Source organism: Erpetoichthys calabaricus, chromosome 18 (assembly GCF_900747795.2).
Source record: "Erpetoichthys calabaricus chromosome 18, fErpCal1.3, whole genome shotgun sequence".
NCBI lineage: Eukaryota > Metazoa > Chordata > Cladistia > Polypteriformes > Polypteridae > Erpetoichthys > Erpetoichthys calabaricus.
In genome coordinates this window covers 16,152,917-16,175,706 of record NC_041411.2, presented here as the reverse complement: position 1 = coordinate 16,175,706, position 22,790 = coordinate 16,152,917, and the positions used below count along the sequence as shown (strand labels likewise).

The 22,790-nt window shown below is 36.3% G+C and overlaps 1 protein-coding gene across 1 annotated transcript in view; it reads left to right on the top strand.

Moving 5' to 3' along the window:
• The first annotated feature begins 580 nt into the window (after positions 1-580).
• trpv4 (transient receptor potential cation channel, subfamily V, member 4) overlaps positions 581-22,790 on the top strand; it is a 37,106-nt gene continuing 14,896 nt past the window's right edge. The window contains exons 1-7 of the mRNA XM_028825073.2: positions 581-690; positions 4,335-4,722; positions 9,475-9,647; positions 10,291-10,443; positions 14,209-14,349; positions 19,902-20,200; positions 22,360-22,539. Coding sequence (XP_028680906.1) covers positions 4,367-4,722; positions 9,475-9,647; positions 10,291-10,443; positions 14,209-14,349; positions 19,902-20,200; positions 22,360-22,539 — 1,302 coding nt within the window. The 5' untranslated portion in view covers positions 581-690; positions 4,335-4,366. The remainder of the gene's footprint in view (positions 691-4,334; positions 4,723-9,474; positions 9,648-10,290; positions 10,444-14,208; positions 14,350-19,901; positions 20,201-22,359; positions 22,540-22,790) is intronic.

Genomic DNA, 22,790 nt, shown 5'->3' with positions numbered 1-22,790 from the left:
GTACTTTTGATATCTGAAACACGATTTAATATAAAGGATGAGTGAAATTTAGTTCAGGATATCTTCATTACATTTCCAGATATTTTAAAATGACTTTCAGACCATTCTGAGATATTTAAAATGCATTTTAAGATATCTCAAACTCATTTCAAGATACTCTTAACATAGACAAGAGGTCGAACTAAAAACACTGGTAATTTTGCAGAATGTCATTTTAGGATACCTTGAATGAATGCATTTCAGATATCGCAAAATTAGCATTGGGCCATTTCAAGATACCTTCAAATTTATCTGAGATATCTTAAAATGTATTTAAGAATCTTGCAATAGATACAGTAGCCATAATTCATTTTAAGATGTTTTAAATACATTTCCATATATATTTAAATACATTTTGAAACCGTTCTATACGTCAGTTCGGCTTGCCATAGTAAACGAATACTTTCAACCTTTCTTATACTTCCAACGTTAATAAATTAAATTAGTACAAAAACAGGAAAAAAAAACTAGTTATGGCTAGCGACTAAAGAGTTAAGAGGATGGGAAAGTTGAGCGACAGAGGGAGGGAGGGAGAGAGGAAGCGGCGCCACTCCACAGTCACAGGGTTACATTTAGGAGTTTCGAAGAGAGCAGGGTCAACCCTTGGACGAGTCTTTCCTTCAAGCCCGCCGTACCTCCGCTAGTGCACAGGTAAGTCGTACTACACTCCCTTCTTCTTAACGGGTGCCAGTGGATTAAGAACATGCTCACTTACCGAAGGCAATGCGGGAACCGGGAAGTGCCGGGTTAAGTGCGGGGAACCCTTGAAGTAACGTAGTTGGAAGAGGAACCTGGTGCCGTCGAGCGGCAGTAAATCCGCTGCCTTGAACGCTCCGTGACGTCATCCGGCGCAATGCTGGGATGCGCACCCACCTGAGCGCTACAGCAGGGGACGCCACTGGGGTCCACTCCTCTTTCTTCGTCATACCACTGTATTCTTCAGTCCAGATAGGTAACTCGACATTTAAATTAATGTGTGATATCGCGATCGATGTCGAAATGATTTGTTTTACATACGATTTCTCAAACTTTTTAGAACTTTGGTTCAAACAAGTTCATAAGACAAAACAGATGCCTGATGATTTTCTTTTTTGATATACCTTTACATGTATAAAGAACCGAGGGACAAACAAGGCATATTTGTGTTTTTCGACAGAGGGGGACTTGTTTCATTTACAGGATTACATTTCTAAGTCCCCTACTTTGAGGATGCGAGCACTTGTGTTGTTTCTGGCTCAGTCGGACGCCTTGATGGTAGTTTAGCTCAGGTCTGTTAGTAGAAGTTCAGCTGCCTTCAGGAAACATACGCCCAGCCTCTGAATGGCCTCATTATGTTAAGTGGAAGCGACGAGACCGAGTCATTTGCACAGGCTGTGCCCCCACCCACATTAGGTGGTCAGCGGTGCCCAATTTTAACCGAATTACGACTTTTGAAATGAAACCTTGCATTACTTTGCGTCCAGTGTCACACCCAAACGCCAAAGGCAAACTTCTTCACCTTGTTGTGGATTTACAGTGCAGTAATTCCTGGCAAGGTTGTGTAGAGGCGTAATCGTTTTTCCCTTTCGTCTTTAATATTTCAAAAGAACCAGCAAGGCTTCACTGCACATGTATTTGACTTGCACACATGGGTCTGTAAATGAAAGGGCAAGGCTGGGTGTGGTAAACATCTGTACTAAGCCTAGAATATATAGTGTCACTTGTCCTTTCTGACCACAGATCTCGGAGCACTGCCACATTGGTCTGTGTAATTTAGCTGGTTGGGTTTTGGGAAAACAGTAAAAAACTAGTGGCAGCATACTAGATTATTAGAGAAACAGATTTATGACAGAGCAAAGCATTGCACAAAAATGTGGAGAGTATGTCTTTTAAGAAGAGAGAGACACTAGAATTTCTCTACACTAGCAAAGAACATCTAAGATGTAGGTGTGTTGTGTTTTATTTCATTGCCTGTGTCAGTGGTTTACAATTAACCCGTGCCTTCTGGTCTATGCATGTTCTCTAGCAATTGTACTGATGGGCTGATTGTCCTGGTCTTACAGGTGTCCAGCACCACCTTTGCTTTGTTGTCTTTACAATTTAACTTTCACTGCTGGAATATTGATAGTTTGAAAGACTGATTCATCAATGGATATTCTTGTAAACTATTTTGAACTGTGTTTGTGCATGAAAATGGGCTATTTAAATAAATGTTTCATTGTTGTTGACTGGCTGACTTGATTGTTCCTCCTTTTGATCGACTCGCGTTGTTAGCCTCTTAAATTTTGGCTTTTAGAGTTCTGTTTCTTTGCTCCATTGTCTGTGTTAATGATGATCACCTTGACTGATGCATGATCCAAAACTAAAGAACATCAAGCTACTTGAATCTATTCATGGCACTTGCTGTCGAAAAGCCACATATTATGGATGTAATGCAACCTATGGATTCAATCTAGTCAATTCTGGTTTAAAGGGATAACACCTTTAATTGTTCAGACTTCTTATCATCCATAAATTAAAATAATTGTTTTTTTTTTAAATTAAGTCATTTGTTGCCATGTGTTTACAGTTTTTTCCTTTTGGAACACTCGTGATGACACAGATTGTTTTTTTTAAATGGAATTCCTGTTACAGCTTCTGTGTATAATAAGGGTATCTTTAAACTGAACAATTGTATCAATTTAAATTTGCATGGTGAAACTGAATTACCTGGTTGTATTACAGCACCTGATACATACTTACTTTGACACATTGACACACAAGGGCAATATCCATCCATCCATCCATTTTCCAACCCGCTGAATCCAAACACAGGGTCACGGGGGTCTGCTGGAGCCAATCCCAGCCAACACAGGGCACAAGGCAGGAACCAATCCCGGGCAGGGTGCCAACCCACCGCAGGACACAAGGGCAATATTTAAGCTATATTTGAAGTCTTTGCAAATACAAAGTAGAACAGATGCTTTTAGCAAATATTTGGCATAGTAAGCTTAGGTTGGATTGGGAGTATTTCAATCAAAAGGATGACAGAGTCAGTGGCAGAGAGTATAATAATGGGTTGAAATACAGAAGCAACACATCTAATATGCATTACCATAAACAAGGCAAGCATGTCCTTTGTGATGTCATACTACATTACTAAGGAAGAAAATAGTATTGCTGAGATGGTCAGAAGAAAATAACACAGACTGTGATTATGGGTACAATGATAGAACAAGTTGCCAATTCATTTGGTTGATGGCAATGGCTTTTGGCAGCTAATTAGTTGTCTAGATACATTATATATAGAAGTAAAGTTACTAACTGCGATAAAAAAAACTTTACTGAGAGGATGTAAGAATTTAAAACTCTAGATATCTATAGCTTGCTTACTTTTGGACTATGCTAACAACTGAGAGGTATATTACAATAGTGTTCCATTGCTTAGATGAAGACTGACAGATGATACTGGTGTTACTACAGACACAGAATGTATCAGCATGACTTACAGCTGACCGCTTTGCCAAGAAGCTAACTGCAGCCGTGTAGACATAGGAATGTACTGGTGTAATGATTGTGTGCATTCAGGATAACACAGAAACATTGTGGCTGCTAATGCTTTACTCATCTGGTTATATAACCATTAACTCAAAATCACTATCCCAGTGGTCTAGCTTTATCTGTGTAAAGCTGATGTTTTCAGATCCGTATATTCTTGTTAAATTTTTAAATACACGATTGCTGTGTAAAGCTACTGTTGTGGTGTGTTACGGTACAGACATTCTCTGAGAGCCTTCTCACAGAGAAGTTCTCCACATTATGTGCTTGTGGCTGATTGTCTACAAGTTAATGATAGTTGTGTGTGTTTTTTCTTATTTTGTGTATTTGGGGCACTTCCATAACTGCTTTATGTGTTGTGTGACTTCAGATATTGCAAAATGAACATTATAGCACTACTAGCAAATTTTAATGACATTAAGTAATGTCACAAGATATTGGTAATGCTGAGCATAGCATCTAAAATGTTACAGTTTCAAAATGCACGTGTGCAAGGCAGTAAAGTGCCTTGCATTGAGTTTTGAAAGCTCCAAGTATTGCTGCATCCCAATTCTGTTGTGTGCTTGTACTGCTTAGATAGATAGATACTTTATTAATCCCAAGGGGAAATTCACATACTCCAGCAGCACCTTACTGATACAAAAAACAATATTAAATTAAAGATTGATAATAATGCAGGTAAAATATCTATATTTATTTATATATCTATATTATATCTAATATCTTAGCTTATACTTGTGTGAACTCCTCACTTTCTAATTCTTAATTTCTTCCATTAGCCTTCACAATTTTGTGCTATTACCATATTGCAATGGCTGAACCAGAAGATCCATCCAAAAACCTGAGTTCTGCAGAATCAGTTGATATCCATCCAGAAAATGACTCATCCTTTCCATTATCCTCCCTGGCCAATTTATTTGAAGGAGAAGAGAATGTTCATACCCCAGAACTACCTCGGCATGTTGACAACAAGCCAAATTTACGTATGAAATTCCAAGGAGCCTTCAAGAAGGGAATCTCCAATCCTATGGACCTTCTGGAATACAATATTTATGAGTCCCCTGTAGTTCCAGCACCCAAAAAGGCTCCTATGGACTCACTTTTTGACTATGGTACCTACCATCAGCCCAATGAACAAAAACGTAGAAGGAAGAAGATTCCTCATGAGTGAGTACATGTTTAGTTTTGCAGAACAATATTTTTTTGCATGTTACTTTTGAGATGCTTACCTTAATATTCATTTTAAAATAGTTCTTAGAAAAATACCTGCATTTGAAGTTAAAAAATCTCATCTAAAAGTTCCAAATATGATGAATGTAGAAGGGTATTCAGAGCAAATTTCATTTGCAATATTTCAAAACCTGGAATGGTAATGTGCTCTCTAAACCAGTGATTTCTGTGAGAATGTCAAAGCAGATGTTTGAACCACACATAGAATTCTTTTACAGCATTGAATAAGTAGATAGAACTTTATTTGTCCCCAGGGGGAAGTTTGGCTTTTTACAGATGCTCTTTAAATAAATAAATAGATAAATGAGTAAGTAATTAAATAAATAAATATACACTCACACTTTGGTCTGAATACACACCAGAATGATTATAAAGCAAGAAAATTAAAAAGAGAAAAGAAACGTTATGACTTTGCTGTCACAGTCACTGTGAGGCATTGTGCAGATGTATTGCTATTGGTATGAAAGATCCCCAGTACTGTTTCTTGACACATTTACTGAATAATTCGTTGGCTGAAAGTACTCAGTGTTAGTGTGTCAGAGAGAGAATGTGCAGCATTGTTCATAATAGCCATCAGTTTTGTTTTAATCCTCTCCTTCTCTACGGTCTCCACAGGTTCCAGGGTGTATCCTATAACTGAGCTTGCCCTTTTATTTAGCCTGTTAGCTGGTTAGTGAGCTTTTTAGTGCAGCTTCAAGAGGTGCAGATAAGAAAGGAAAGAGACTGATTTGTGATAGAGTTGAATTATTATATTTTTAAAAAAGAACCTTGAATTACAATTAAACTGTTTTTTTAAAGTGAAATTCCAATCTGTTAAAAGACTTTGTAGCTATTGTTTGAAAAATATAAAAAAACATTTACAAAACAAGTTATTATTAGTTTAAAATATCATCAAAAATACATTTATTCTTTATTTGACACAGACTATGTATTTTTTTCACTATGTGCTAATAAATAAAATTGTATTGTTCTCATGTTTTTGTAGCATCATTCATTCTAGTAAAGGTAACTTGTTCATTACCCAGCATCAGCATACAGTATTCATTAAGTAATTGGTATCGGTACCTGTGCATTTCTAATAGTGGCAAAGGCCTATAACAAGCTTTATACAAAGCAGCATAAAGAGTGCGATGGAGTTTCAGATAGGGAATTGCGGAACAAGAGAAATGAAAAAGAGGGGTGTAGGGAAGATGAGAAGATAGCATGATACCACATGTATTAAGGGCAAACCTTAACAGAAGGTAAAAATAAAAGAAGAGAATGAAGTTGAGCACTTGGGCAGCACACATTGGAACTTTGGAACATCCTGAGCCATGAGTCATTTAAAATATCATAGCTTACATCAATGACAAAACGGTCATATAACTGTACAAAATTTCAGGTATTAGGACCACATTTGCACCTTGTGTATTTGTTTATTATATGTGTGCATTTCTGCAGTGTATTTTGTTACTCTTAACGCAATGTGTTTTTGAACTTAGGAGTGAATGTTGTTTGTTTGATATTTAGGTACTCTACAGTGGTGTGAAAAACTATTTGCCCCCTCCCTGATTTCTTATTCTTTTGCATGTTTGTCACACAAAATGTTTCTGATCATCAAACACATTTAACCATTAGTCAAATATAACACAAGTAAACACAAAATGCAGTTTTTAAATGATGGTTTTTATTATTTAGGGAGAAAAAAAATCCAAACCTACATGGCCCTGTGTGAAAAAGTAATTGCCCCCTTGTTAAAAAATAACCTAACTGTGGTGTATCACACCTGAGTTCAATTTCCGTAGCCACCCCCAGGCCTCATTACTGCCACACCTGTTTCAATCAAGAAATCACTTAAATAGGAGCTGCCTGACACAGAGAAGTAGACCAAAAGCACCTCAAAAGTTAGACATCATGCCAAGATCCAAAGAAATTCAGGAACAAATGAGAACAGAAGTAATTGAGATCTATCAGTCTGGTAAAGGTTATAAAGCCATTTCTAAAGCTTTGGGACTCCAGCGAACCACAGTGAGAGCCATTATCCACAAATGGCAAAAACATGGAACAGTGGTGAACCTTCCCAGGAGTGGCCGGCCGACCAAAATTACCCCAAGAGCGCAGAGACGACTCATCCGAGAGGTCACAAAAGACCCCAGGACAACGTTTAAAGAACTGCAGGCCTCACTTGCCTCAATTAAGGTCAGTGTTCACGACTCCACCATAAGAAAGAGACTGGGCAAAAACGGCCTGCATGGCAGATTTCCAAGACGCAAACCACTGTTAAGCAAAAAGAACATTAGGGCTCGTCTCAATTTTGCTAAGAAACATCTCAATGATTGCCAAGACTTTTGGGAAAATACCTTGTGGACTGATGAGTCAAAAGTTGAACTTTTTGGAAGGCAAATGTCCCGTTACATCTGGCGTAAAAGGAACACAGCATTTCAGAAAAAGAACATCATACCAACAGTAAAATATGGTGGTGGTAGTGTGATGGTCTGGGGTTGTTTTGCTGCTTCAGGACCTGGAAGGCTTGCTGTGATAGATGGAACCATGAATTCTACTGTCTACCAAAAAATCCTGAAGGAGAATGTCCGGCCATCTGTTCGTCAACTCAAGCTGAAGCGATCTTGGGTGCTGCAACAGGACAATGACCCAAAACACACCAGCAAATCCACCTCTGAATGGCTGAAGAAAAACAAAATGAAGACTTTGGAGTGGCCTAGTCAAAGTCCTGACCTGAATCCAATTGAGATGCTATGGCATGACCTTAAAAAGGCGGTTCATGCTAGAAAACCCTCAAATAAAGCTGAATTACAACAATTTTGCAAAGATGAGTGGGCCAAAATTCCTCCAGAGCGCTGTAAAAGACTCATTGCAAGTTATCGCAAACGCTTGATTGCAGTTATTGCTGCTAAGGGTGGCCCAACCAGTTATTAGGTTCAGGGGGCAATTACTTTTTCACACAGGGCCATGTAGGTTTGGATTTTTTTTTCTCCCTAAATAATAAAAACCACCATTTACAAACTGCATTTTGTGTTTACTTGTGTTATATTTGACTAATGGTTAAATGTGTTTGATGATCAGAAACATTTTGTGTGACAAACATGCAAAAGAATAAGAAATCAGGAAGGGGGCAAATAGTTTTTCACACCACTGTATTTAGCTTTCTTTGTTCTGTATAATTAGTTGCATTTCATGTTGCCTTTATATTGGCTCTAATAATGTACAATCTAGTTTTAGCTTTTAAGCTTAAAATTTCTAAGCATGTATTTAGAGATTCAGGCATTTATATTAAACGTAATAAATAAAATGTGCCGTTTGCATATTTGCAAGAGTTCCACAATTCTGTTTCAGATGTGTAAATATTGGTACATTTTTGCTAGTTACTTATTTTCTCTTTATGTATTACCTTTCCCTGAAGCAATTATTTTTAAAGTAATATGCTCTTTCATTGATAATCGGGAAGTCTCCTAGCAGCAATAATGCCTTTTATCCCGGTAACAGACGTCATTCAATGGTGCTAGCATTTGTAAGCTGACACTTTGGAAAGGTGGGGAAATAGTATTTTCTTTCAAGATGCAGTTTATATCCCCTGCTTTTTTTGTCTATTAAACTTGCAAGTATGAGGCAATGAGAATATTGTTTCTGTTGCTGCTATCCACATATTCATTGACTAATCGTTAGGGCCTCTAAACCTCTGTCTGTGCCTGACTTCATACAATTGTTAGTTTATTATTTGAACCTTACTCCTCCCTCCCACTCCCCCAATATATTTTTGTCTTTAACTCCTGAAATATCTCAGATGGCAATGTGAGTCAGTTCCTAAGCAAGGTACGTAATACAGATTCTTAGTATCGTATTTCATTTGCAAAAATGTGTGAAATCTGAAACAATACTAAACGTTTTTGTGTATATATATATATACTTCGTGAGGTGGCACCCCTTTTCCTGAAGAGCAGGGTTTGCAATTTGATATACAGTAAATTGGTTTTAAATGCAATAATAACCTGGATCATTTTAGTTTAGTTTTAGGACACACATTTATATTCAAAATAATATGCAAATGGCCCCAAAACAATAAACATCAGATAAACCAGCAAAAAATAATTTGCAAACTACAATTCCTAAATACTATAATTCTAAATATTATACTGCTTCTTTGCTGGTTTTGTAGTTTCAGTTTTTATTATTACCTACTCTTAGTAACCCTCTATAGCTGAAAGTTGTAAAGCATGTGTGCAGTTTCTTTCTTTATCTGAATCCTTACTAGGTGCCAATTTCCAGAATTCCTGAAAGTGTATCTTTTATCAAGTCAGTAATTTAAAAGCTTAACTTCTTTCATGTGACGTGTGATGATTTTTATCTGGCAATTCTAGAAAAATTAGATATTCTGTGTGACTTGGTGGTATGGAATTGAACTTCAAAGCAAAAGGTTGCCATTTCTTAATCTGCAACCAACTTGCTTTTATAGTCACATCATATCACTTAACTTACTAGGGATCCTAATTTTAAGGGTATTTGTTAACAATTGCAGGTGTTCTGTATTTATAAAGTGAGTCTTGAGAAGGTGGTCTTAAAATAAAGGTTATTTGTTTAACTTGAACTACCTCTATGTAAACAAAAATAGTGAGACCTACAGATTATTAAATGATGGAATACTTTTTGTGAAGGTCTCAGCATGCTATTTACATTCATCCTTTGTCTCATAAGCAAACTGAAGACAACTACAGCAGAACCAGCACCCAATCCACCTCCTGTTCTCAAGGTCTTCAACCGTTCCCTGCTGTTTGATGCAGTATCACGAGGAAATGTAGACGACTTGGAAGGCTTGCTTTCATTTTTGCAAGCACACAAGAAGCGGCTAACGGATGAGGAGTTCAGAGGTGAGACAAAGAGCAAAGGGAGCTTGTGTTGGCAGAACTCCTAGCCTTACATTTTTACTGGAAAAAATCTGAGGAATGTCAGAAGGCACTCTCAAATGGTAGAACTATGAATTATATGAAGGGCCTGATGACCATGTGTGAGAAGTAGCAGTTAAGTGTATGTGGGCAATGAGGTGTTGTGCTAGGAATATCAGAAGGACTGCATCTTCTTCCTACTTTAAGATTAGACAGAATTAGATGTCTAAATTAACATCTATCTGTACTTGTTCAGCAGCGAGTTTACAAGTGTACATTTGGTAAACAGTATTCAATAATGTTTGCGTGCATGACCAAAAAAGAAAATGTATAAAAACTTTATGACACTGAGATGATCTGTTTGCTTGAAACATTGCTTCATGTTTTTAGTAGTGGAAATTCATTTTTTTCTATTAATAGTCAAGTTGTATTTTTTTTCTACTTTCATTCCAAATTTTTTGATATTAAAATGGGGATGCATATTGCACATTCATAAGCAGTTTGTACTGTATGTTAGGAATTGTGAGCAGAAAATAAACATAGCTTGTGTGGTTTTTGCCTTGTAGCTTAGTATATTTTGTATATTTCATTTTGGCTGCATTAACATTTTCATCTGTTGTCTCAACAGAGATTTCAACAGGAAAGACATGCCTCCCAAAAGCCCTAATGAACCTCTATGGTGGCCATAATGACACTATCCCTTTGTTGGTGGACATTGCTGAGAAGACTGGCAACCTACGGGAGTTTATCAACACACCATTCAGGGATGTTTACTATCGAGGTGAGATATATAATATAGATGAGCTTTGTTCAGCTTCTGTTTAGTTTCAGGGGTGGAAAGCAGTATTTTATGTTTTGTTGTGGAAGAGGAGGAATCAGTAGAGTTTGCTGACATTTTTGCACTCATTTCCCAGGGTTTGTTTACAAAACAGCAGTCTTGTGCTCTCTGGGAAATCCTGTGACTTTCATCCAGAGTAATGATTTTTGTAAGTCATTAACAGTAGGGAGGAAAAAGGAAGACATATGGCCATAAAGGGAGACGGCATTAGCTAGACTTTTAAAATTGAACTGTCAGTTGCCTTATATGCTAAATTTATCCACTTCTAAGTCAGCATTGTCCTATGGTAAGTTTCACCAACTAACCATTTCACTTTACCTCGAGTCCTGTTACACAATGGAAGAAAGAGCTTAGTGTAAAGAGGGCTCTATGGGTAGCATACAGGAATTTTTCTTTGTGTGGGTTTTTGTGTTTTTTGCTGATTCCTTTACTAACATGTAGGAAATGTATTATGTACTCAATTTACTGTGTTGACATAACAGGTGCTAAGATAAAATGTTACACTTTTTGAGGACTATGGATTGGGGTAGGAGTTAAATACAGGAAGGTTCAGAGATTAGAGTCTGTATTTATCAAGTATATCAGAAATACTCCTAGGAATTGCACTAAAAATCATACTAAGATGATCATTTTTTCTACCTAGTCCCAGTCCCAATTAAGTGTTAGAAGTAACATCTGTGAATGAATAACACCACAATTTTACAGCACCCATTGCCGTAAATTGCCACTCATGATGATGGATTGTAGTTTACTGATACTAATGCTAAGGCTTCACCACAAAGATAATAATGATAATAATAATAATAATATTGAAAGTAGAAGGAGAATAGACATGAAACATAATAAAGTAGAATACTGCGCTAAGATTCACGTAATTGTTGCCACTTCAACACAACAATATCAAGAATAATACAGTAATGAACACCAAGGTGGAAAGACCGAGACACACACCAAAAGAATCTTCAGCCCAATAACAGGCATGTTTTATTAACAATGAATAATCCACAGTTGATCTTTCAAAAAATTCACTTTCCCTGTTACGGCCATGGGAAGCACCTTGTACAGTAGCAGTTACTGAAACTAGCAATAGTATGGCTGTAAGTCCTGGTCACTCTTCTAATGTCCTGATCATCTTCCAGAGTTGCATGCCGTGTCCCGTTCCCTGATTTCCCCCTAATCTTCTGCAAGGCTTTGCCTTCTTAAACCTTCCTGAGCTTGTGAAATGTAACACGAATGTTCCAGGGGTTCATGGAATGCAAAGCTCAGTGTACTTGTGTGACATTTCACTGTTGGTTTCAGTTACCCATCCATACCTGCTTATCTTCAGGGTAATACATGTATTCTGGCTACTACAGTACAGTTTGCACACATGACTGCTTGTATGTTGTTACTGTATTGTCACTTTCACATAGGTGTGCTCATGCACACTTGGGATAGTGATGTTTATAACAGGTTGCTTTAATATTAGCTCACATAGAGTCATAGGTAAATGAATAATCTGCATATTACCTCACAAGTTAAAAGGGCATTGAAAGTTTGTTGTGAAATTCCATAAATGGTTGGTTATGACATATAACAATCATTGCCATTGATAAGCCATGTTTTTTTCCTGTGGCCAAAATGTTGCGAACACTTTCATTTTGGCTGTTGGTGCATGGATTCTTAGTGTAGATGGACTGATCACATAACGAACAAGATTTTTTATGAATATTATTCCATTTCTATTAGATGTCTTTCTACAAGTTCATTGTTTTCTGGTGGTTCCAAAACATTCAGCCTTTCGAGAAATAATCTCTGCCCGAATGCCATCTTCTTGCAGCTCCTAGCAAGTTAGGATAGCTCACAAGCTTCCTACTCTGAGACACCTGATAAATATGGGTACTGGTGTACTTGTTTACAACTTCAGAGGCAACATGTTTTGTAAGAGGGAAGCATATGAATTCAGCATCTTTAGAAAATTTTATTGCGTTTGTGTTTTTTTCCCCTCATTTTGGAAGTTGACAATCATCTTGCCCATCCAGATTTACGTTATAGTTACTACGAAATTGTGTGCAATCAGGTTGTTTGTGGCATTTATCAAAACATTGTGATATTTAAATTTATTCTGTACTGTTGTTGTTGTATCTATTATTGTTTGTTATTGATATTTAGGTGTGCGGAATTTCTAATAAGGGTTGTTTTGTGTTGAGATATGACTTATTATTTTGTGAATTTATTGGGTTATCATTTGTTTGTTAATGTAGACTCCTCTCTAAGTTAAAGCTAGGTTGTTCATTTTCTTTAAAATGCCTTCTTTGTGTGTGGTTTATAGCATTTCTCTAGACTATAAAGGTGTTTGTGTATCCATACTTTCACCCTGTAATTTCTGTTAATAGATATGTTAAATGTTTAAAGTTTGTGTTAACCTTGTTATTGGAATAGTATCCTAAAAATGTAAATGTTTCTAATAATAAATATTGTAGTAGAATGCAGTATTACCATTAGGATAATCTTTAGCAATTTAACGTATAAGTTGAAACAACATCATGGTATAGTTACTGTTCATTATTGGTATTGCGAATAGATTCATAAATAAGATGTACTATACTTAACGATTGTGGCTTCATCAATTTTTTATAACAAAGGGAAAAGCAATACACATTTCCACCAGTGTGGAGCATTTTCATTGTCTACTTTTATTAAGTCAATATAGGGTGACTTGGTGATGTACTAATTAGCTTTTTTGACTCAAATGCCACAAATCTTTTGTCTGAAGTTCAGCCTGGGCACTGGTTGTGCAAAGTTTGCTCATTTTCACCATAGGTGTGTAGGTTTTTGCGTAGGTAGTCCAATGTTTCTCCCATATCTCATATATGAATATAAGAGGTTAACTGACCTGTCTAGATTAGTCCCATGTGTGAAAGTGCAAGTGTATAGATTGTGATAGAGTAACCTGTCCAGGATTGGTTCCAGATTTGTGTCAGTATCCCTAAAACTGGATTAAGTAGAATTAATGATGAATGGAAGAAGTTACCATCATACATTATGACTTACACCTAAGACTGTACAAACAGCAGTATTAAGTAAATTACTACAAATTCTTATCTACTTCTTGGAAACACCGGCCTGCTGGATTCATCTCAAGTTTTTTTTTCTGTTTTTAATTCTAATTCTTAGAAGCCTGATAAGTAGCATATATAGCTATTACAAAATGCTACAAAAATACTGGTTGACTGTCCAGTTATTTTTATTTATTTATTTTGGTAAACTAAATCAAGCGGCACCTTGCTTTACAGTGTATATGAAATAAACAGCATAAGGATAAGTGTGTTGTTCTAGAAACATTCTGTAATCCCATTGTGCACAGGCAAGTACACTGGATCATCATGTTAGAACTGATGCCACTAATGTACCCACTGTGATAATTTGGTTGTGGTCACAAGGCAACAGTGGGATGTGCGAAATACAGCATGCTGCAGGTAAGACTACAAATCCTCTGTATCCAAGACTGAGTAACTGCTAAGAAGCCTACTTTCTACGTAGCAGTTACAGCTGGTATATAATAATTGTATAATGTATGTGAAGTGAGTTTTATGGAGTTCCCTGGTACTACTACTAATACTTTCTAATATTCAGATGCTGTGATCCATTTTAAAATTTGTAGCTGGTCAGAGAACACCTTTTTTCTGGAGTTAAGGCTTCAATATAGCCCTTTTCCCTTTTTGTAAGGTCAAACAGCTCTCCATATCGCAATAGAGAGGCGCTGCAAACAGTATGTGGAACTCCTTGTGGAGAAGGGTGCAGATGTACATGCCCAAGCACGAGGCAGATTCTTTCAGCCCAGAGATGAAGGTGGCTACTTCTACTTTGGTGAGTCATTCAAGGTTTTTGTTCTTTTTTTTCTGTATACAGCAAATAAAAAGGTTTGATTGCTTTGTTCATGCAATCCTCCGAATCACAAAAAATGTGTGTTCAGAAAGGAATCTGTATTGGCTCATAATATAATGATTTATTTGGAGTTGGCTGTACATTTCTAAGAGTTTCCTTGTATATTCTCACAAATGTACCATAACCCTATAATGAACCACTCTCTGGGATAGACTGTGGTTCTTTGTTTGGTTGTGAGAAAGTGTTTACAAAAAGTACCAGTTTCCTCCCACAGTCTAAGACACGCTAATTAGGTGAATTGGCAGTCCTAAACTGGCCCATGTGTGTGCATGTGTGTTTGCCCTGTGATGGACTGGCACCCTGTCCAGGGTTTGTCCCTGCCTTGTACCTTATGCTAGCTGGGATAGGCTCCAGCAGACCCTGTGTCCCTGTTAAGTGGGTTAGATAATGACTGACTGACTGGCTTACATTAACCTGTAAGATTATTTTATATTGGTGGACAAGTTAATGCTAGAAATGCCTAAAATGTTAGTCTTCATTCACATGTATCTCCTGCAATACTTAACTATTTAACATTCACTCAGCACAGATATCGTCAAATACAAAGCAAGAATGCCTCAGCACTGGCTGAGGGTAGCAACCTTAACTCCAATACCTTACCAGAGGCTAGAATTGACATGAGCCATCCCTGCCAGCATTTTGTGGACATGTCAATCCGTCTTCTTCCCCTGGAAGAGCTACTGTATGCAGCAACTCCTGCCAGGTTTATCCAATCCTGATGGCTAACTTTGTAGGTGCTGCGCAGTCTAGCAGAGGCTAATCACTAGCCCTGAAAGAACATAACCTTAATGAATGCAGTTTGTTTCATTAACAATCATCAGTCAGTAAACAACAGGACAAATTCAGCAAAACAAAACTCAAACTGTATTTCAGTCATTACTTATGTTTAATTGTAAGAAGAAAAGTATAAATGTTAGATATGAAAACATACAGCCTGAACAATTCAAATCAAAGTCACACAGCAAGCTTCATATCAGGTAGCTGTAGCTTTAATTGTTGTATTCTATGTTTTCCTAAACCAGATTATGATGCTTGGGAGCAAAGGAACATATATGGTAAAATCTGACTGAGTTGTCTTCTCTCAGGCAGTAGTTTCTTTTACTGAGAAGTCAAGCAAAATGATCCCTTTTATTGGCTAACTAAAAAGATTACAATATGCAAGCTTTCGAGGCAACCCAGGCCCCTCCTTCAGGCAAGATGTAATCCCTGTATTATGTAAGGTGTTGTTTCTGTTAAAAATATCAGACAACTGATAAGTTCCCAAGGTCTGGGTGATTGTTTATTAAGTTACTTTTAGTTAAACATGAAACGTGTTAATTTTAAAGTCCCAAGACTTCATTTCACATATTTTCACAAGTATATAAAGCCGATTAGTTGACATTAAACTTAAACATATGCATTCTAATAAACAATTGTATAAAAGTGTATACTTGCCTTCCGGGAATTCTCATCTATGCCTATTTTGCATACACCCCAAAATTTTATTGAGTCCCGATGTCAAAACTCTTATGAATATTAATGATCTAATGCTGTCATTTGTACCTGCCTGCTGTTTCAGTTACGGAACATTACGATTAGACAGTGTCAGCTTTTGCAAATGAGTTTTGCGTACACAGGTTAAGGGCCATTATCTAAATAATCCTAAAATAAAACACACAAATGAAATATTATGAGTTGTATTTAGTATACTGTAAAAGCAAAATTTTTTAACAGTATTACATATTTCAGAAAACATTTCAACTTCTGGTTTTGCTTTAGTTGCATCTATTTCTATAGCCTTACTCTGTTTAGCACTATTTGTGTGTGTGATGTATATTGAGTGTAAAAGTTGTGCTTGATTGCTTTGCAGGCAGCTTTGTAGTTGAGTTCCCTATAGAATGTTCCATTTACTGTACAGCTTTTAGGTATCTAACTAAATGAGATGTATGGTTTGTACTGTATTTGGAGACGATGAGAAAATAACATTTTTCATTGTATCAGTATCCTTGCATTTGGCCTCTTCAGGGTGCCACCTGGGGAGTGTCTGACTCTGCCGGTGTTGTGGTGGGTATGTGTATGCATTGACCATACTAGAAGTGCAGGGAAGATAATTAATGATAATTAATTATCATTTTTGTTTTTGGCAATGTCAGTAAATAATGAGATCATTCAGTAATACTTTTACTTTGTATTTTCTTGATTATCTGGTGGTATGCATTACTAGCTATCAGTAAAATAAAGCTAATTTTACTAACAAAATAATATAAATTACAAACTTTGTGATTATAGAATTATGATAATTGTTTAAATATATAGACAGAAAAAGATGTGATACAAGACAGACAAACATATAACACTATAGAAGCTGTTCTTAATTAGTTTAGTGGCTTTTTGGAGTTTTTTGATTTCTATAAGCTTTTTAGTTTTCTGTTTTGGAACTTTAGTACGGCATCACAGTCAGCTTGCTATTTTCTTGCTAAAATTTACATTGAGTACAAGAGGACTTAAGATATGTAATTGCTCAAGGATCATTTCTTTCCAGTTTAGTAAAAAAATATTTCACAAACTAGACGCTTACCTAAATACTTATTTACAAGCTTGTTACACATTAACACTTAAGCAAGAGAATACAAGACTTTGGCTTGCTGCACTAACTGTTTAGAATTCACATTTGTGTAGGCATAGAAAAATTAGTTTTGATACTAAGTTTTAATGAGAAGTTCGACGCTATGTGAAATGGAACTGACATTTGGTAAAGAACTTTGTTTGCACAGCTGACATACATTGCACACATTATGATATTCATTAGGTAATGCAAATATAAAAACACACCAGTTTATATAAGCACATACATGTTAATGTGCCATAATCCTGCATATGCCTTCATTAATATTTCCAAGACTTTAAACTAGTACACAATAAAACTTAATTGAATATGTACATAACTGCAGGCACGCCCTGTTACAAAATGTCATTTAAAATCCTGACTTAGTTACCTAGGTTCTGAGGAGACTGGAAGTTTACTGTTGAAAACTGGCATTTTTGTCAAGGTGGTCTGTGTGATTAGTAAATTGTGGAAATGGAAAAAATGTGTTGGTCTCAGACTAGATAAATTCACTGAGAAAGTAGCGTTTAACATGACTGAGGTCCTTATTTAATGGAAGACAGTCAGACTTCAAGAAATGCATTGCATGATGCCCTCAAACTCTTTGAATGAAAGAACAGGCTTGTGAGTTTGCAGAATGAAATTGCTGTTTTTCCATGTTAAATTTTCAAAGTGCATTTTGCGTTTAGTAATTTTGATTCTCATTATGTAACTTTTAAGTACACAAAACGATAAAGTGTCTTGAATGTGAGTTTTAGTATAAAATAAGGCAATGTCACGATTTGGTCGTTTGAAAGTTATACGCTCTTGAAATCCTGAGAATTTTTTCAAGATTGTATTATTTCTGTTTGCTTAATTGTCGCTCCTTTGTGTAAAAAATTTTACATCATCACAAATGCTTATACACTATGTATATAAAGGCTTTCATTAAGAATAATATGAAAGTAAAGTGGTACGAAATGAGCACATATTCTTGTTTAGAATTAAATTATTTGTCTTTTAATAAGAGTTTCTTGAACTAATTGTCAAGTCTCAACTAACCAATCTTTATACAAAAAAATAACAAATTAAAACTACATGGCTTTACACACTCACTTTACTAATTATAACAGAAATACCTAGTGTTTCCTGGATTGTATTTATTTTATGGGATAAACATAAAAGGCACATTGATAATTTGCATGAGAAAGTGTGTTGTTGAAAGTCGTATAGCCTAGGTAAACAAATAGGCAAATGTCTTCTCAGCCATAGTTCATTTAAAAAGATACTAAGCTCTGTAAAAGTGGATGAGTATATGCCTGAATATGTCATCTAAAGCAGAATAAAATACACTGCTCCATGATGCACAAATAATTTGTTGATAAGTGTAACAGTAGATATTCAAAAAGAAAAAGGCAAGAGTAGCGAGAGACCATGGTTTGGGCATAGGCAGGGTGTTATTCTAATACTATTGTTAATGTAGTGTCCCCATCTTGCCCTATCAATGCACATTTTAATTTCAGTATGCATCATTGGGGGGTTATTTGAAATAAAGCATACGTCAAGGAGGCAAATGATGATTTAGTGATACTGATCATTCTGATTTTCTTCTTCTCGGAAGTTTATTTCTACTCCGACATTTCTATCATGAGCTTTAGATACCCACTGGCAAAGATATCTGCCTACATACAGTTTTAAATGAATGATAATTATTAGTTAACTTGGTGTAAGGCAGTGTGTTGGAGATTGTTGCCAAGAGTGACAGTTTGGAGGTCCCAAGACAGGCAACCAAGCTCCCTCAAGAGCATTGTATTCCTGCATCTCTGTGCTCTGTGGATAAACACATTAGTTAATGTCTCACCTCTCCTAAAATAGTAAAGCATCTCAGGAAATTGCCCTTATGCAACCTTGTAAAACTTCCTATTCAGAAATCCTAATGCTTCTTGATAGGTGCCTAAACTGAAATGTCTCATATGTTTAACATTTCTGTACCTATTACATTGCATTCTTCTGGGTGACAATCATTCCACATTTTTAATGAAAAATATAAAACATTTCAAGGTTCAGATTTCCAAATTTATTATGTTAATTAGTGTGGTGGCTTACAGTATTTCACACATTGGTGAATGAGGAAATTTGCCTGGCAACATTTTTTATGCAGGTTTTGGTATCTCCCCACAAGGGGAAGCTACAGACATGCCCATCAATACTCTTCAATACTTCAATACTTCAATATTTAAAGTGCTTTGTCTTGATCTGGGGCATAATATTCTTGCTTATATATGACAAACTCACTGCAGAGCAATATTTTAGAAATATACATGATCATGAGTTAAAAAATGGAGATAATTGTTGCCCTTCTCTTTGATATTCTGTCAATGTAAGACGGTTTGCATCACTGGAAGCACAGTGATTCTGACAACGTTAGACTTTAAAAATTGGTTTGTTTAGAAAGCAGGACAAATCCTATTTAAAATTCTAGATAGCTAGCCTCTTCAACTAACTCGCTTTGTGATTATGGGCCAGTGAAATATGTACTACTTTTCATTACCTTATATTGTTGTCACCTGAAAGATATTATGTGTGACTTAAATTTCATGTGTATATATATAATTTGGGTTTGACAACCTTCCCCAGTGGTTGTCAGTGTAGACTTTTCACACATGAGTTGTCCTTTGTGTTCTTCCCTCACAAAGACATAAATATTATGTCAACAGGTTATTTAAAATTATCCTTGTATAGTTGTATAAGAATGTGGACCCAATCTATGGTTGGTTCCTATTACATACAGTGCTGTCAGGATATGCTCCCTGTTATCCTGAATTAGAATAAGCAGGTTTGAAAATGTTATGTACTGTGCTTGTTTATTTTTTTTTTTCCCTAAGTCAAGGCAGTGCTGTTCTCATTCCAGGAGAGTTGCCCCTCTCATTGGCTGCCGGCACTAACCAGCCTGATATAGTGCACTACCTCACAGAGAACTCGCACAAGAAAGCAGACTTGCGACGACAAGACTCCAGAGGCAACACTGTGCTCCATGCACTTGTGCATATTGCAGACAACACCCGCGAAAATACTAGATTTCTTACAAAGATGTATGATCTACTGCTGATTAAGAGTGCAAAAATGTATCCTGACTGCAGTCTAGAGAGCATACTCAACAATGATGCCATGTCCCCCCTTATGATGGCTGCTAAGCTGGGAAAGATTGGGGTAGGTATTTAGGCAAGGAAACAGTATGAACATAAATTTTTGTTAGAGTACCAGTAGCAGTTAAGTTATTCTGGATTGTCAACAAAACTGAATAAGGTTTTCAAAAATGTAAAAAAAACAGTTATGTCACATATTTTATTAAGTTTAAAACTGAATATAGTAGACTAAGGGGGCAGGTTTATTGAAAGCATATATAAAAAACACCAAATAGAGTGACACTGATCTAGTTTGCAGGTGACCCAGCATCTCAGTAGCTAGGGTAGAACATGCTGAACATCAGCAAAATGTGGTGACATTGATGGAAATGTTCACTGCTATTAGTTGTTTTTTATGGGTTTGAGGTAACTCTCTTTTTTTATTTTATTGATTTTATTGTAATCATTCTATACAAATAGATCAATTTTTACAAAAAATAGGATTGAAAACAAATCAACCCTCACCCCTGAGAAAGAGAGCATGGCCAATGGAGTAAAACTTAAAGCTAGTAAAAATAAATAAATTGATGAGTTTAATAGGCGGATAAAGATAAATAGAGAAGAAAAAGAAATTGGAAGAGAACCTGCTTCCTCAGTGCTTTAAGAGGTTATTCTAAAATATTATTGATTAGATCCTGCCAGGTTTTGAAAAAGTTCTGTACAGATCCTCTAAGTGAGAATTAGATTTTTTCCAATTTCAAATAATATAAAACAACAGTTACCCACTGACTTAAAAGAGGAGAGTTAGGATTCTTCCAGTTTAGCAAAATAAGTCTGCGTGCCAATAGTGTAATAAAAGCAATCACAGTTTGTTTGTCCTTCTCCACCGTAAGCCCATCTGGAAGAACACCAAACACAGCTGAGTGTCGGCCTTTAATAAATCCAGTTTGATCTTGTGATATTACCGAAGGTAGCACTTTCTCCATCATTCTAGCTATGACTTTAGAAAGTATCTTAACATCATTATTCAGAAGTGAAATTGGTCTATATGATGCACATTGTAATAAGTCCTTATTTTGTTTAGGAAAGACGGTGATTAATGCTTGGCAAAAGGTTTGAGGTAGAATTTGATTGTCTCTAGCTTCTGTAAGTGTTGCTAATAAGAGGGGAGCTAGCTGAGTGGAGAATTTCTTATAAAATTCGACAGGGTAGCCATCAGGGCCTGCTGCTTTCCCACTCTGAAGTGACTTTATAGCATCTAGTAATTATGATAGCACCAGAGGTTTATCTAATTCCTCTGCACTAAGAGTATCTATTTGTGGTATCTGTAATGCATCCAAAAACGCATTAGATTGTGTGTTGTCTTCTTTAAACTCAGTAGAATATAAGGATTTATAGTAGTCTCTAAATGTGTGCATTATATTTTTATGGTCAATGATTTTTATCTCCGTTCATGTTGTGATTGCTAGGATTGCATTGCAAACTTCTTGCTTGTGGATTTGTTGAGCTAAGAGCTTATTAGCTTTGTCTATGGGTTCATAGTAATGATGTCTTGATTTAAAAATGAGTTGTTCAGTTTCTTTAGTTGTTAAAAGGTTGAGCTCTGAATGCAGATCCTGCCTTTTCCTATGAAGAGCCTCACTTGGACACCTGGCATGTTATCGATCTATTCTAGTAATTTTGCTTGTTAGCTCTGATACTTTCTTGGTTTCAAATTTATTTCTGTGGGAAAGATATGAAATAATCTGCCCTCTTAAGATGGCCTTTAGAGTTTCCCAGAGTATTCCTGCAGAGACCTCTGAGGATGTAGTTGTCTCTAGAAAGAAACTGATTTGTTTTGATATAAATTCTGTACAGTTCTCGTCTGCTAATAGAAGTGGGTTCAGACGCCATCTGTGAGATGAGTATGTAAAGCATAATGATTTTAGCTCCAAGATCAGAGGGGCATGGTCGGAAATACCAATAGCGCCTACGATTAACTCTTGCAAGTATGACAAGAAATTATGTATAAAGTAATAATCAATTCTTGAGTAGCATTATCATTGCTACTCAAGTAACTCTCTAACACTTGTTATAGTTTATAAGTATATGTCTAAGTACTCAAAACTTGCACGATGCTGTACATGAGCCAATTTAAAGTTTGAGGCTAAGATTCTTGAAGCACAACATAGTGCCTCTCTGCTTGTAATTTGCAGTATAAGCTATATTTCCTCTTGCGTTCTAATAAAAAAATATTTTTTGCAGGTGTTCCAGCACATAATTCGCAGAGAGATAAAAGATGAGAATGCTAGGCATCTGTCTAGGAAGTTCAAGGACTGGGCATATGGTCCAGTCTACTCTTCGCTTTATGACCTCTCATCACTGGATACTTGTGGAGAAGAAGTCTCAGTATTGGAGATCCTTGTATACAACAGTCGCATCGAGGCATGTATTGGAGGAAAGATAGGTCTTTGAGGGGCTGGGAGGGAGACAAATGAGATACTCTGTGTACACCTTTTAAATTAATCTTTCTAGATGATTTATACTGTTCTTGTGATGCAGCAAAGATACCTACAGGGCAGCTATGTTTAATGCACCAAATAATGCACGGTTTTACTCCTTGAAGTTAATTACTGCTGTGTTACAAGTTTTCCAAGAGTTTTATTGCTCTGCTTTCTTTCAAAATAGCAGAAATA